Consider the following 15,374-nt stretch of genomic DNA (forward strand, 5'->3'; position numbering starts at 1 on the left):
ACCCATATGGTGGATTTTGGACTAAGTTCTCACATTGGATGCATAAAGGAGGCTTTCATTAAATACAGTGCTAAGTATATGACGAAAACTGAGGGCCATACAAAGAAATCAAAATAGTTTAGAATTTGGTCCTAAATTAGTTGTGCAAGACTGTGGTGGGTCAGAGTGGCTGGTAACTAATGTTTACATAGGGCTGATGTAATTTTGTTAAGAGTCACTCATATAAAAACACGAGGTCAAATTAATCCCTTTCAATAAGAAGATGCAGTTCTCCTAAACTGAACGGAGCTACACCATCTTTTGCCCAGTGGTGAATGTGGCCTGTTATGTCTTCTAAGCCTTCTTTTTAGCTAGAATATATTCTATAAATGCTTATATATTATAGGATATTTATACTGAAAATGACTGGTTTGAAATAAATGGTGCATATTGCTTAATAAATGTTTGTACTGGTTTTATCTGTGCACTCAATAACTCATGCTTAACTATTTTAAGCTTTTACAATACACCTCTACCCCGATATAACGCGACCCGATATAACAGGAATTCTGATATAACGCGGTAAAGCAGTGCTCCGGGGAGGCGGGGCTGCGCACTCCGTCGGATCAAAGCAAGTTTGATATAACATGGTTTCACCTATAAAACAATAAGATTTTTTGGCTCCCGACGACAGCGTTATATCGAGATAGAGGTGTATCTTAATGCTGCTTTCAGGATACTGATGCCAAACAATGCTAAGAGCATTAAAAGATTTAGAATTAAGCATCCAAGCATAATCCTTCATAAGCTCTAGGCATGTCCAAGGATACACTCGAGTTTTCAGTGCATTACAAGAACTGTGTGTCTGATTTAGCCAACTTTCAGACACCTATGCACAGAGGAATAACTTGTGCAGATGAATGACTTGAATCGTTAAACTGCCAAGTACTGGCAGTGGAGCTAAACGGCTATAGATTGTCAATTATTAGATGTCCACATCTGCAGTTGTACTATAGTCCATACTTTTTTCTCTTTATGGTAGATAGCCATTTGGGGCACAAATGCCTTCTCTTCAATCAGAGATGAAATATTCTCTAACAATCTACGCACCTTGCTAGCCCTGTATTCTGAGCAGTAGCAAAACATCATTGAAACAGAATAGTTTTAAAAACATTTGCAATGATATGTGTGAAGATCATTGTGGCCTTTACGTGTAGTGAGAGGACAAGAGAGGGAACCTTCCTTTTGCTAGACGCATGAAAGGATCAATCAAGCATGGGGCTGCTACCAAGTTGCTCCCCCCCATGAAGTATGGTTCCTTGTTTCCCAAATGCCACAAGCCTGAGAGATTATGAATCCCACTTCAGGAAAGCTCTAGTTTGGGAACCTGTTTTACACTCTGCTGGTTGGACCATGAGCCACCTACCAAAATGGCCTAGCAACAAGAAAGGAAAAGTTAATTCATGGTCTGGGGTATGAAAAAGAATGTTGAGCAGCCAGTTTTAGATACTATTAATTGATATTTGGCATAATGCAGCCTCAGTGAGCAGAGTGGGTGAGAAGTTAGGCAAATTGTGGGAGGAAAGGAAAGGATTCTCCATCCTTAAGTGCTTTGCTGAAACATGGCCTAGATTCTCTTTTGAGATGTCACTGTAAAGCTGAATAGGAGTGTGAAACAATATATTGGGTATTTGTGTATCTGTACTCCATACATAATGGTGTCTATGTATGGATCCAACAACACACTTGGATACCCTGATTGATTTGACAGGAAGCACCCTTCAATTATTATTTTAACTTAAATATTCAAAAATAAATATATTTTGACATATACCTGGGTTAAATATAGGGGTTGGTTGGTGTTTTTCTAAAAGATAAGACTAGTATCTGAGAGAACATAAACTACCCTACAATGGGAGCATCTCTCTGTTCAGACTGGCCCACTCAGCCCTGCTGCTAGCACGTGTGGGACCGCCCCGTGCACAGCGAGGGAGAAGGCGAAAGACCAGCTGACCCAGCACTCGCAACATTCACAGCTCAGAGCCCGTTAAGGAGAGTGGTGGCGTGACAAGGACGAGGGACGGGAACAGCAATTCTCAGCTGAGTGGCTCCAGCTGCTTCACTTCCGGACTCCGCGCGGAACCGGCCGGTGGGGCGCGCGCGGAGGGGGATGATCCCCATTCCGCCGCGCGTCCCGGGCCCCGCCCCGCCCCGCCCCGCCCCAGCGCTAGGTACAGCGCGCGCCACACCTGGCCCCTCCGCGGGCAGAGCCCGCGCTCCGCCGCCGGGTGGGCTGCGCTGGGCAGCGAAAAAGCGAGGACGTTGCTCTCTCGCCCGATTGGCCACAGCACCCTCCAATCAAAGGCAGCCAGCTCGCCTCTCCCTGAGCTCCCGGCCCGCCCCTGCATGCCGGGCCGGAGAATGGGGCGCAGCGGCGCCTCTGTGCTCCCGTCACGGCAGCGGCTGCTGCTGGGAGAGGCTCTGCCGCTGCAGCTTCTCCTCCTGCTGCTCTTGCAAGTGGCGGAGGCTCCTCCAGGCCCTGTCAGTGCAGAGAGGAGCCTGGTTTGGGGGCCCGGGCTGGAAGCGGAGATCACGATGCCCGTCAGGTATTTCTACATCCAGGCGGTCAGCGCAGCTGGACAGAACCTCACCCGCTCCCCCCCAGGTACTGTGCATGCGTCTGCTCTTTGCCCCCGCCCCTGGCTGTGGCTTTTGTTCTCCAGGCTCAGGGCGGGCTGGGGCTGAGGAAACTCACCTGAAGGAGTTGACTCAGGATGAGACGCGGATCCAAAGAGCCTTAAGTTTTTCTCCCTACCCTGTCCCCTTCCTAGCGCCCAAGGCTCCAGTAACCCAGGATCAATCACAGCTGCGTTTTCATCTTGCAACGTCAGACGCATTTCACAATAATACACGTACGTTTAAACACACAAAGTCTCACTCTGTGATCAGCTCACCGAAAACATTAAAATCCTACATTACTCTTCTACTGTCCAGTGTGTCTTTCCATGCAACCCTGCATCTTCTCTCCAGTCGCCTAAATACTAGCAGACAATTAGCAGCATTAAAACAGGGTGTTCAGAATAAATGAGTCTCCTGGGACCAGTCTTTAGGTACAGCAGTTCTAACACTCTGTGTGTTTCAGTGGTAGGGACAAACTAACTATCTCTAATCCAGCCACACAGATCAAATAACTTTTGAAAATATTGCCTGGCTGTTCATTGGTCACAGCCTTCTCATTCCTGCTGTGGAAAAATAGCAGGACTTTCTCCTTCTCTTGTCTACTCTGTGTGTACGTGAAATAGCTTGAGGCACTTAACTAGTGTGAGAGCAGAATCAGGTCCTTAGTGTGGTCATCTATGCCTCTCGGCCTCCCTTGTGCTTCAAAAGTCTCAAAACTTCTATCTGAGAAATGTCAGTAAGAATTGTAATTAATAATAATACTTAGCACTAATACACTGCTTTTCTGTAAACTAATTACATCTCACAACACCCCTGTGTGGCTAGTAGATACATATGCATTATTATCTCCATGTCACAGATGAGGAAACTAAGAGAAATGTGGGTAATTTACCCAAGATAACAGAGGAAATCTGAGGTAGAGCGAGGACTCAGGCCTCCCATCTCAGAAATCAGAAATCGATTTTAAGAGCCCTTTATTTCGAAATAAATGGCTCCGTTGTGTGGACGGGTGCAGGGTTAATTCGATTTAACGCTGCTAAATCCGAATTAAAGTCATAGTGTAGACCAGGCCTAAAACTCATGTGAAGTTGGCAATACCATGCTTCTTTTCCAGTACAAGATTAAGAAATCATTCCTGCTATGGATCAGAATGTTACCAGATCAGATATAAAGTACTAATCTGCCTCCAGTATTAAATTTATGTAGAATGAAACGTAGATTTTAATGCCAGAAGGAACCATTATGATCTAGTCTGACCTCTTGCATAACACAGGCCATAGAACCTCACCCAGTAATTTCTGCATCAAGCTTATAACTTCTATTTGAGCTACTACATATATTTTAGAAAGATATTAACTCTTGATGTAAAGACTTAAAGTGATGGAGGAGAATCCATTTTATTCCACTGGTTAATTACTCTCCCTGTTAAAAATATATGACACTTCTTCTCGTCTGCAGGGCCGGCTTTAGGCATGCAGTGTCTACAGCTATTTTTATTTTCTTCTTTTCAGGAAGAACACAGTTTAAAGTGGGAATTAAAGCACTTTCCCCCAAAGAAGTCATCCGGATCCACATCCCTAACCTTATGGATAGGAATGATGGGTCATTTCTTATACAGTATCGGATGTATGGGAGTGTCAATGAAGGGTTAAAGATTGAGGTACTTTATGGTAATGAACATGTAGCTCAGTCTCCTTATATTTTGAAAGGTAAGTTTTCAGTTTACCATTTTATGGTGACAGCTACAGAAATGTTATGGACTAAACTTTGGCTAGTCGGAAACGGTAACAAACTGGAGGTACCAATGCTTTTTCTGGTTTAAGCAGCCCCTTACACAGCCTTCCTCTTACACAGATTAAAGGAGCAGAAATAATCTACATACAGATCATTGCCAAGTTATGGGACATAAATATTTAAGCATGTAGACCATGGTCCCTGAACTTCAGGTCCTGCCTCAGAACATGCCTCCCTAGCTCTTGTTGCAGGGTGACCTTCAGGTTTTGTGGAGTGCCACAGCAGAGACAAAACTTCTTCATCTGTGGTCTAGCTGTGAGTGCTATATTTGTCTAAAGGAAACCTCACCTAGTAAAGCAAGGAAATCCATGTTGTTCCCAGCAATTCATAATTTGTTCAGTCCATCTTACCGTAAGATGGACTGAACAAATATTCTTACCTTTGTGATTTCTAAAGCATGGTCCTTTCTAGACACTGAAATCTTATAACCAGCCCCATGTTCTCTCCTTTTTTCTTCCTACAGGCCCAGTTAAGATCAATGCTGGTCCCTACACTCTAAGTTCCACTTAAAAGGGGAAAATACTGCAAACTGTTTTCAAATTTCTGGTCTGCTTCTTTGGTCGTCTTCTCTCTTCTCACAGATTGGTTGCCTACCAAGGGAAAAGGATGAACACTGAAAACAAAATTACTTCTTCAGCATCATTTCCCACTCTTTCCTTCTCCTGATCAAAGTTTTTTTTTTTTTTTTTTTTTTGTATAGCATCCTATGTACACACTATTATAAAACACTTCAAAACTGAAGCAAAAATGGGTTTAAGATGAGATTTAAAGAAAGGCAGTAAATTGGAGGATGAGTTTCAGATAGTTTGGAACAGCAAAAATGAAAGCAAATTTCCTCCCTGTTTCCACTACTGCTTGCCTGGAGAAGACAGAACCGTAGCCAGAGTAGGTGCAGATGGGGTAATAGATTGATACAACAGTAGAAAATGTTGATGCAAGACTATGAAAAGTTTTGAAAAATTGGAATACTGTGGATGTCAAGTGAAGTTGACAGTAGATAGGTGTGATGTGGTCCAACTGCAGCAAGACAGTAGCCTGGGTATTGGTGCTGGAGCATACTTACATAGTCACTAGTGTGACAGAGTACAGTACTTGTTTTTAGCTAGAAGTTCATGGAATAAAGTTTACTTAAATGCTTAGTCCTTATTACAGTGTATAAATCCACACTGATCCAAAAGGACAGACTACATGATTAATTATACATAAAAGAAAGCACCTCATACTAAATGTAAAGACTGTGGCACCATAAAGTTCTAAATAAAGGTTAAAATATTGATAAATTAAGCTGTACAGCTGAATAATAGTATTGATGGATGCTTTAAATAACTATAGGCATTCTGGCTTACTGGCAGTAGCATGACATTGGTACACGACTTTGGTTTTTCAGTAGAGATGATTGAAAATGGTAGATATTTTCCATGACACATTTAAAAAAATATTTTTTCAAAAATTTTCAGTTTGTGTTTGGATTTTGGCCAAAATAAAATTGTTTTGGTGATTAGTTGTTTTTGGTTTCTAAAAAATAAAAAAAATTGATTTTTTATTTTTTTCATCAAAAACCCAGACAATTTAGAAAGAGAAAATTTTCCAAGAAAATATTTGTTGGTAAAGATGGTCTTTTTATTCTAAAAAACAAAAGACTTCCACCAGGTCTAGTTTTAGATTTTTGTATCCATCAGGAGTCTTGGGCATTGTAAGATGAGACTATCACAGAAGTCAGACATTCTCATTGCTTTGTGTTCTGCAGGGCCTGTTTATCATGAGTATTGTGAGTGTCCAGAAGAAGATTCTCAGACCTGGCAGAATATTCTCTCTTGTCCATCCCAGGAGCCTCAAGTTACTAAGGACTTCACTTCTTTTCCCACCATCAACCTTCAGCGGATGCTTCATGAAGTCCCAACAAGGTTTGGGCAAACGAGAGGTGCTATTGTTCATTACACTGTTCTCAATAATCACATCTACCGTCGTTCCTTAGGGAAGTACACAGACTTCAAAATGTTCTCAGATGAAATGTTGCTCTCATTGGCAAGAAAGGTACCAGCTATATAAGACTTTTGGATCACACAGATTTGTTACCATTTGGATATTATATTCATACTTTTATTTTCATACAAACCTTAAACGACTGCTGCATATTTAATTATTAAACTAAGATTTTATTTTTATTTCTGCATCTGCATGATATCATCTGTTTAGGAAGCCTGAAGTCATTGAAGTCAGTAGGAAAACTGCAGGCACTACGATTCTACAGGCTTTCCTGAATTGGAACTCCAATTGCACAGATGGCTTGCAGGATTGAGGCTGTAGTCAGTGTCTTTATCTCAAATAATGCTGATCGTTGTTTGCTGGCTTAACTGACTGATTGTGAGAGACAAGATAGGTGAGATAAAATCTTTTATTGGACCAACTTCTGTTGGTGGAAGGGACAAGCTTTTGAGCTTCACAGAGCTGTTCTTCAGGCCTGGGGAAGGTAACTAGAGTGTCAGAGCTAAATACAAGTTAGGACAGATTGTTAAGCATAGGGGTTTCACAATGAAGTGGACATTTACAGAGCCAGCTTTAGGGCGATTCAGCCGATTCCCCGGAATCGGGCCCCGTGCCCCTAAGAGGGCCCCGCAACGTCCCGAAGGAGCTGCCACCGAACTCTCGCCGCTGTCATCGGCGGCAGCTCAATCGCTGCCGCGGAGGAAGGTCCCTCCGCTGAAGTGCCGCCGAAGGCACCAGCAGCCAATTGAGCTGCCGCCGAAGTCCCGGCACTGTCGTCGTCAGCAGCTCAATCGTTGCCGCTGTCTTCGGCAGGACTTCAGCGGCAGCTCCTTCGAATTGGGCCCCGCGGTGCCTAAAGCCGGCCCTGGACATTTAAGGGGTATCCAGCAGTTGGGTAAATAATGAGCCCATTACAACAATTTGTAACACGCTTTACTGTCTGATACCCCTTAATTGCCCACTTCATTTTAAGTGGTCTCCTACAGCATTCTCCCTTCCACCATCAGAAGTTGGTGGAATAAAAGATACTTCCTCTCCTACCTTGTCTCTCTCATATCCAGAGACCAACATGGCTACAACAACACTGAAAATGATTGATTCTTTGATACAAGAAAACTGATGACCGTACTTTACTTTTAAAGCATGAGTAGTTGAAGCATAAACCTTTCTATAATTGTCCTGTATTGGATATTTTTCTAGGTTCGTCTCCCTGATGTAGAGTTTTATCTTAATGTTGGAGATTGGCCAATGGAACATCGAACAGCTAATGATACGCCTGGCCCTATACCTATCATTTCATGGTGTGGCTCTGTGGATTCAAGAGACCTAGTCCTTCCAACATATGATATAACCCATTCAACACTTGAAACCCTACGTGGTGTTACAAATGACCTCCTTTCTATTCAAGGAAACACAGGTAAATTAGAATTCATAGACTTTACAAATCAATTCATAACCCCATCAAAGGTGAAGTAACAGAATATATGTAAAGAGAGATATTGGCCAAAATTTTCAAAGCAGGATAACTTATATAAATATCTAAATAAGAGTGGCCTGATTTTCAGAAGTGCTGAACACACAACGTCCACTGAAATCAGTGGGAGCTGAAAATGCTCGTATTTAGTGCCTAAATATGGATTTCAAAGTCTGACGTTAGGCACTCAGGCTTGAAAATTTGGCCTTAAATTCAGACTTTAGTTACACCCATGCAACACCATTGACTTTTAAATTAACAGTCTCCCATTTGGGTTCTGGAAACAATACTTTGTGTTAAAAAGAATCTCTTCCTCCTACAGGTATAAAAGTTCACAAAGCAGACCATAAAAATCCCTTTGGAAGTGATTTATGCTCTGTCATGTTAGTATGCCAAATACAATTATTACATTTTGCACTGGAATGTTTTTAGAAAATAAGCACCCAGTAAAGTGTAGTTACTGTGGTTTCTTGACATATGTAAATATCATGATTATAACTCCCTTCATCCAGTAAAGTGCTTTAGAATGCTTTAACCAAATACTAGTCCAATTCCTGAGAGGGGATTTGGGCTATTGTTGTAATTGTTTAAATTAAACTGTGAAAATGAATGCATAACCTCTTGCAAGGCAGCCTTCACTACACTGAAAAATGGAAAAATATTGTGTGTGTATAAAGAAAACCTCAAGGGCCAGGCTTTTTTTTTTTTTCCTATTTGTTTGTTTGAACGTTAGAAAAATTCTCTTTTTCCTGGGAGCCTCTATGGCCGCTTAGGGAATTAGGAATATGACGTGATGAGCACCAAAAAAATGAAACCTGACCGAGGAAGTGATGTTTATTTAGACAGTTTAAAGCTCCCTCTCCTTCACCAAATATTTACTTAATTCAAATACCTGATAAACAGTTTGGACACAAGGTCTCTGTTAATGACTCAGTATACCTGTTCCTTCAATTAAGGATAGAATAAGCTGCTCCCATCCACTTCTCTGGGTCCTCCACGGAGACTACCAGCACAAACAGGAAAGGCAAGATTTGACATTTTGGATATTTCTAAAAGTATAACAACAAGCAGAATGAAAATCTTATAGGCTTTCTCTGTATATTGTAAAGATACAAAAAAAGGATACAACACCTTTTTTCCCCCCTCTGTAGGTCACCTTTAAGTGACCCCTCAAAGGTCTGGCAAAATTGGCTGCTTAACAGAGGTTACTAAAGTTGGAGTGGAATTATGTGTTGGGATATCATAGGATATCAAGGTTAGAAGGGACCTCAGGAGGTCATCTAGTCCAATTCCCTGCTCAAAGCAGGACCAATCCCCAGACAGAATTTTGCCCCAGATCTCTAAATGGCCCCCTCAAGGATTGAACTCACAACCCTGTGTTTAGCAGACCAATGCTCAAACCACTGAGCTATCCCTCCCCCCTGTTTGGGTGGACTTTTAAGATTGAAGGTCTCTTGCTCAGACAAATATTTTTAATTAATTAAATAAGACAATTTTCTTAGAGACAATATAGGTGAGGTAATATCTTTTATAGGACCAACTTCTGTTGGTGGAACGGACAAGCGTTCAAGCTTCACAGAGCTCTTTGTTTCTTAAAAGAAAAAAAGACTTAAATTTTACATTTTAAGAATTTTTTTCCATGCTAAAACTTCAGGACAGGGCAGATATTTACCAGTTAGGTTTAAATGTTTCTTTAACTAACAAGTTCATAATGGAAGTTATGTTGATACCTGTTTTACCATACATGGGAGCGTGACCCTGATATCATAACAAATTCATATAGAATGTATGAGCATGTGTAACTTAAAGATTTCAAGGCTGTCTCCCCCCCCATCTCATTCATTATCTGTAGGCCCTTTCTGGCACAACAAAACAGAGCGAGCTTTCTTTAGAGGTCGAGACAGCCGAGAAGAACGTCTTCAATTGGTGCAGCTATCTAAGGAGAATCCAGAGCTACTAGATGCTGGAATAACAGGATTTTTCTTCTTCCAAGACAAGGAGAAAGAGCTGGGAAAGGCTCAACTCATGGGATTCTTTGACTTCTTTAAGGTTTGTCACATTATTTTGCAGTTAAATGGTTACTAACTGAAGAGAGGCAGCTTTCCTTTTTAACTTCGCTGATTGCATTTCAGTGTTTGAAACAGTTATGCTGCCCTGGGCATATGCGGCCATACAAAATAGATATTTTACCCATAAGTAAAAACATTGTGTTAAACATCCTTTTAAAAAAAACATACTGTGCTATCCATTGTGGTCTCTTTGACTTTAGTGGGCTTTGGATCAGGCCTTGTACTCAGATTTCTGACCCCCTGTAACTGTGTACATTTCTTATTTAACATGCAAACAGTGGGCATGTTTTATATAGATGTAGGTGCACTGTGTATTTCAAAACCAGTTCTTGTAGCAGCGGGTCAGAAAAGTATATTGAATGTTGCTGATTTATTTGAACCTGCAACTCCTTCAATTGCTATGTCAGCAGCAGGGGAGGGGGAGGATGTGAAATGTCCTCTTTAACTTTGCTCATGCGTAGACATCTGCAGTCAGAGTTTCCTGGCAGCTGGATTTAGCCATAATGTTATTTCTTCTTCATATTCTTCAAATGTGATTCACAAAACAGGCAGTCATGGTTGGCTTCAGTGTTCTGTTTCTGTCCTCTGAAACTGCTTGGGTTATGTTGTGCCACTCATTGGGGATGGTATGAAGTCATACCACCTCAAGGGGAAGGCTTGTGAGTGAGGAGATGGAGAGGAGAGCATTTGGGGACTGATTCAACTCAGAGTCTCTAATATATTAAAAATATTATCATTTGCAATTATTTTAAACCTTATATTTGCCTTACAAAATTTTAATTTTGATTTAGTGGCTTCAATAGAATGTAATGAATCTGCTGATCCTTATGGGAAAGTGAACAGCAATCCTGTAAACAAAGTTGCAGGAGAGTTATCAATCTCTGGAAATAAAGGGGGCATAGCCTCAGCTGGTATAAATTGTCACAGCTGCATTGACTTCAGTAGCTATTATATTTTATGCCAACTGAGGTTCTGCCCCAGGGATTATATCAAAAATGCTAAAAACAGCCCTCTCCAAAGTGAACACCATATATTACTTTTAGTGCAATGTTTACTAGTACTCTGTTTACTTTTAATTGAGGATAAAATTGGTCCTCTTGAAATGAGAGATTATCATGAGAGATATAGACTAGAACTAGATGACTGCTTCCCTCACCCACAACTCTATCCTTGTCCCAGCCCTCTTCTTAACAGAATGCCCATCATGGTGTCCATGTGAATTATGTTGTGGTTTTGTGATGTGAACTGAGGACAACCAGGGGTTAGGTTCTTCATAATAAACTGCATAATATTTGGAATTCATGTATCTAAAACATGGAGCTGATATGGATGACCTGAAAAGCTTTGGTGGGCACCTAGATGAAAGCATTTGATTTTCTTACCCCTACTGTCAGTTGTTTTGGGTTTTTTTTACTGGGCTTACACTTCACAAATATTGAGCCATATCCATCTTGCTTTATTTATTGACTTCTGTGGCACTATTAGGGTGAGCAGTATTTGGTACGTTTTTAATTGACCCTGAGGTCAGCCCTGTGGGATAGGTAAGTGAGGACACTGAGGCATAGAGGCTAAATGATTTGCCTAAAATCTTGTAAGGAATCTGTGTCAGATCCATGATTAGAATCCAAAGGTTCTTAATTACCAGTCTTGGGCCTAAACCACAAGATGGTGCCTTTCTCTAGATACTTATTATTTCCAGGACATTTTGAGACTGTGCATATATCTAACACTAAATAGGCTGAAAGATGAGATATTTTGATTCAAAATATTTTTTTCTCCTTTTTTGCTTCTTTGTTTTCACTTTACAGTACAAATATCAAGTGAATGTAGATGGGACAGTAGCAGCGTACAGATTCCCATACCTCATGTTGGGTGATAGTCTAGTACTGAAACAAACCTCTCAATACTATGAGCACTTCTACAGTGAATTAAAACCATGGAAACATTATGTTCCAATTAAAAGAAGCCTTGATGACTTGCTAGAAAAAATAAAATGGGCTAAGGTAAGTGTCGTTACCAACAAAGTTAAAAGGGGTACATTGACAAATAAACAAGCACATTCCTAGTGGTCCTTTTCCTTTTGTATTGCTAAATCTGTGTTCTGCATCAACTCTGCACTGAGATATTCAGATAAAGGGTGTATATATTGCTGCTATTATTCATTTAATTAAATGAAAGTAAGGCCCCAATTCAGGTAAACATCCACATTCAGGAAATCACTTAAGTACAGCCTTAACTTTAGGCATGTGCTTAAATGTTTTGCTATAGAACAACTTTAAATACATTTTCAGATCTTTAAAGATTGCTTTCAAACCTTGGATTAATTTTTTTTTCAAATGCTGTGATCACAGAGTAGAAATTATTAATGCAGATATCCTGTTCAGATGTACCAAAATAATACCTTCCTGTAACATAGAATAAGAGAGACGGGCTATTTATAAATATGCCAAACATTATTGTGGTGATGTAGAATATAGCTGAAACTAGCAGTGTGAGAAACACAAGAAATGTTTCAGTTCTGAGTACTGTAGTTGTTCACAAAGGACCAGATGAAGGGCACTACAAGCTTTGAAATGAAGCTCTAAAACTCTTGAATACAAGTACATGAATAAAAATGCTTAGTACACTACCCACATCACCAAAACACATTCCACGTGTGTAATCAAGGATGGTTCAGTTGAAAAGCTTTCACAAAGAACAAAGCTGGAAACAGAAACACTTAATTACATGCTGTAGGAAAAGACAAAAACTACAGTTCTGTATTCTGTGTAACCAAATCTGTGTGAGAGACATCAAACCTGCTTATGAACTGGGCTGTGACTTGGACAATACAGTAGAGCGGTAACTGACTGATTTTTCCAAATATATACAATTGGCCACCAATACTCTTACCAGCAGCCCTAAAGATATCAATGTCTTTGTGACCATGCAAGCATACTGATAAATTCTAAAAACCTGGAACTAAATAATGTGTTCTTGCACTGTATCGGTAATTGTACATTGGATAGCATTCCAGCTATTACTACAGATCTGAACAGCCCTCTTAATGAGAGTTATCATGCTGGAATTTAATTGATTCACTGATTGCTCTATTATTCACTGCTGTTTCTTTCCAATTTCTCAGGTAAATGATGAAGAAGCTAGGAAGATTGCTAAAGAAGGACAGTTAGTTGCAAGAGAATTACTGCAGCCTCACAGGCTTTATTGCTATTATTACAAAATGTTCCAGGTTAGTACAGTGTGTCATTTGGTTACGTTTTCGCTTAGCTGCTACTAGTTCTAGCCCTACAGTTTTCTATTCTTAAGACGTTGTTCATGATAGGTTGTAAGGGATCATCCAAGAACTCTGGCAGAATGTACCTCATTATTATTGGGATGCAATCTGAGCTACCAGCAGTCCTACTGTGAAAGGGCTCTCATGATTTCCCACCCCCACCCCATCTGCTTTGTATTCTGTGTTTTGTAGTGCTTTATTTCTGATTAAGACAGGTGATCTTCTGTTGGCCTTTGACCCTTTGGCTAGTGTTCCTCCTTTTGCTAGCTCCAACTTCATCCTCTGAACCAATGTCCCAACATGACATTGGTTCTTTGGGTGGCCCTGGTTCTGGTTACTGGAAAAGGAAGCCCTGGCAATATGGCAGCTGTGCTGCCACATAGCAGGGCAGGCCAAAAACCCAAGTCGGTTGCAGATGGCACTAGTCTCACACTGATTCTGGGGGATCCAGGGAATTTGTGGGCTGTCCCCATGGCCTGTTTCTTGGTGGTGAGCAAATCATACTCTGCAATGTAACAATTGCGGAGAAAACTGAGAACCCCACAGGGATCCTCCCTTTTAGCTTCCTTCTATAGATTTGCACATGGAAATGGAAGGTTGGGCCCATTATTAATCGAATTACAGAGATATTGTGAAACAAGGAGTAACAGGAGTTGGTCACAGCCTGAGGAGCAGGGGAGAGCAGAAGAAGGAGTGTTGTCCACAGAAATGGGGTTAGCAGTGGGGACTTGGGAAGCATCTAAGATGACAACTAGCCATCCACGGGGGTATGTGAAAGAGATGCAGGATTGAACAAAAGGGTATAGATCCAACCAGTTTGTGCATGGTGCAATTTACATTACTTTCACTTCAAGAAGCAGAATTCTGATTTGACTCCGAAACCCTCTACTCTCTATGGGTATTGAATTGCTTTGCTGTTCTGCTATACAGAATCAGATTTCCTATGAATGCACAGTTAATGACATCACTTTTTGGACTGTTTAGTGTGCAAAAATATGACCGATCATTTGCATGTGTTTATATTAAGCAGTTTCATACTGTTGATGACAGTATTAAAGCTGACATTTAATAGGACATAAGACAAAACATTAAAGGAAGTTCCAGATCCAGTTTAGTTTATTAGTAGGTGTTTCAATGAAAACCTAGTAAACAGACTGTAACTGATGTAGGAAGCAGTGTTTAAAGCAAGGCTTGAGAATGGAAGGGAGGAGAATTCTGTTACATGAATTACATGCTATTGTGTCAGCTCTCTTAAATGTCACTTGCATATTCCAGAAATATGCCAAGCACCAAGCCAGCCAACCTGAAATAAGAGATGGAATGGAACTTGTACCTCAACCTGATGACAGCACCTCCGTCTGCAATTGCCATAGGAAAAAGCCTTTAAGGGAAGATCTATAACTGTACCAAATGAAGAAAACCACTCTGGTTTCACTAAGGATGCAAAAATATACCTGGGATTTAAGCTGTGAAATCTAGGACATACTTGTGCGCTGGGGAACATTCTTGGTTAAGCACTCTTATTGTATTTGCACACCTTTATTCACTCTGCCTATGATATACGAGTTCGTGCAAGTTCTTTTACAGGAGCATTTCTCACACAACAGAACAGTATTAGATTTCTCTATTAAGTCATCTACTGATTTCTATTTTCTACTGAAAATAACTTTTTAAAACCAGAAATTATTCTACCACAGTATTAAGCTGAATACTATATATACAGCAGATTTGTAACCGTAGACACAAAGTGAATCATTTTAGGTTTGCAAGTTCCAAATCTGGTATTACCATCTGATGTTTATTTGATGGTCCATGTCAGATAAATCTTGTGATCTCCATTCAGATCCTAGTGACAAGTTGTCCAAATCAAGAGTCAGATTGGGGGTAAAAAATGGTATAGATATTCTTCCAACCTCCACATGTGACCAAAATGAGATACCTTCACCCCTACTGTAGATTGTAGAGATATTCAAAATATGATCCTAATATGGTCAGGGCACTTGCCTGAAACTCAAGAGACCTGGGTTCAGTTCCCTGATCTGCTACAGAGCCTATGCCGGTATAGCTACTTCGTGTAGACACAGTATACGCCAACAGGAGGAGTTCTGCCAGCATTGTA

The 15,374-nt window shown here is 40.6% G+C and overlaps 1 protein-coding gene across 2 annotated transcripts; it reads left to right on the plus strand.

The window, feature by feature from the left end:
* Window positions 1-2,385: 2,385 nt before the first annotated feature.
* Window positions 2,386-14,656, plus strand: POGLUT3 (protein O-glucosyltransferase 3). Of its 2 annotated transcripts, XM_065420462.1 has the most exons (8): window positions 2,386-2,644; window positions 4,170-4,367; window positions 6,200-6,486; window positions 7,639-7,855; window positions 9,765-9,961; window positions 11,790-11,984; window positions 13,106-13,210; window positions 14,531-14,656. In XM_065420462.1, the coding sequence occupies exons 1-8, from the start codon at window positions 2,386-2,388 to the stop codon at window positions 14,654-14,656; spliced, it is 1,584 nt and encodes a 527-aa protein (XP_065276534.1). The 2 variants fall into 2 exon arrangements, with proteins under 2 accessions (XP_065276534.1, XP_065276540.1); XM_065420468.1 differs by lacking the exons at window positions 2,386-2,644; window positions 4,170-4,367 and having other exon boundaries at window positions 6,463-6,477.
* The last annotated feature ends 718 nt before the right edge of the window (window positions 14,657-15,374 follow it).

This window comes from Emys orbicularis, chromosome 1 (assembly GCF_028017835.1).
Source record: "Emys orbicularis isolate rEmyOrb1 chromosome 1, rEmyOrb1.hap1, whole genome shotgun sequence".
Taxonomy (NCBI): Eukaryota; Metazoa; Chordata; order Testudines; family Emydidae; genus Emys; species Emys orbicularis.

Coding starts and splice junctions, on each gene's coding strand:
- POGLUT3 (XM_065420462.1), top strand. CDS start 2,386: ATGCCGGGCCGGAGAATGGGGCGCAGCGGCGCCTCTGTGCTCCCGTCA. Junction 2,645..4,169: donor CCTCACCCGCTCCCCCCCAG/GTACTGTGCATG, acceptor TCTTCTTTTCAG/GAAGAACACAGTTTAAAGTG. Junction 7,856..9,764: donor TTCTATTCAAGGAAACACAG/GTAAATTAGAAT, acceptor CATTATCTGTAG/GCCCTTTCTGGCACAACAAA.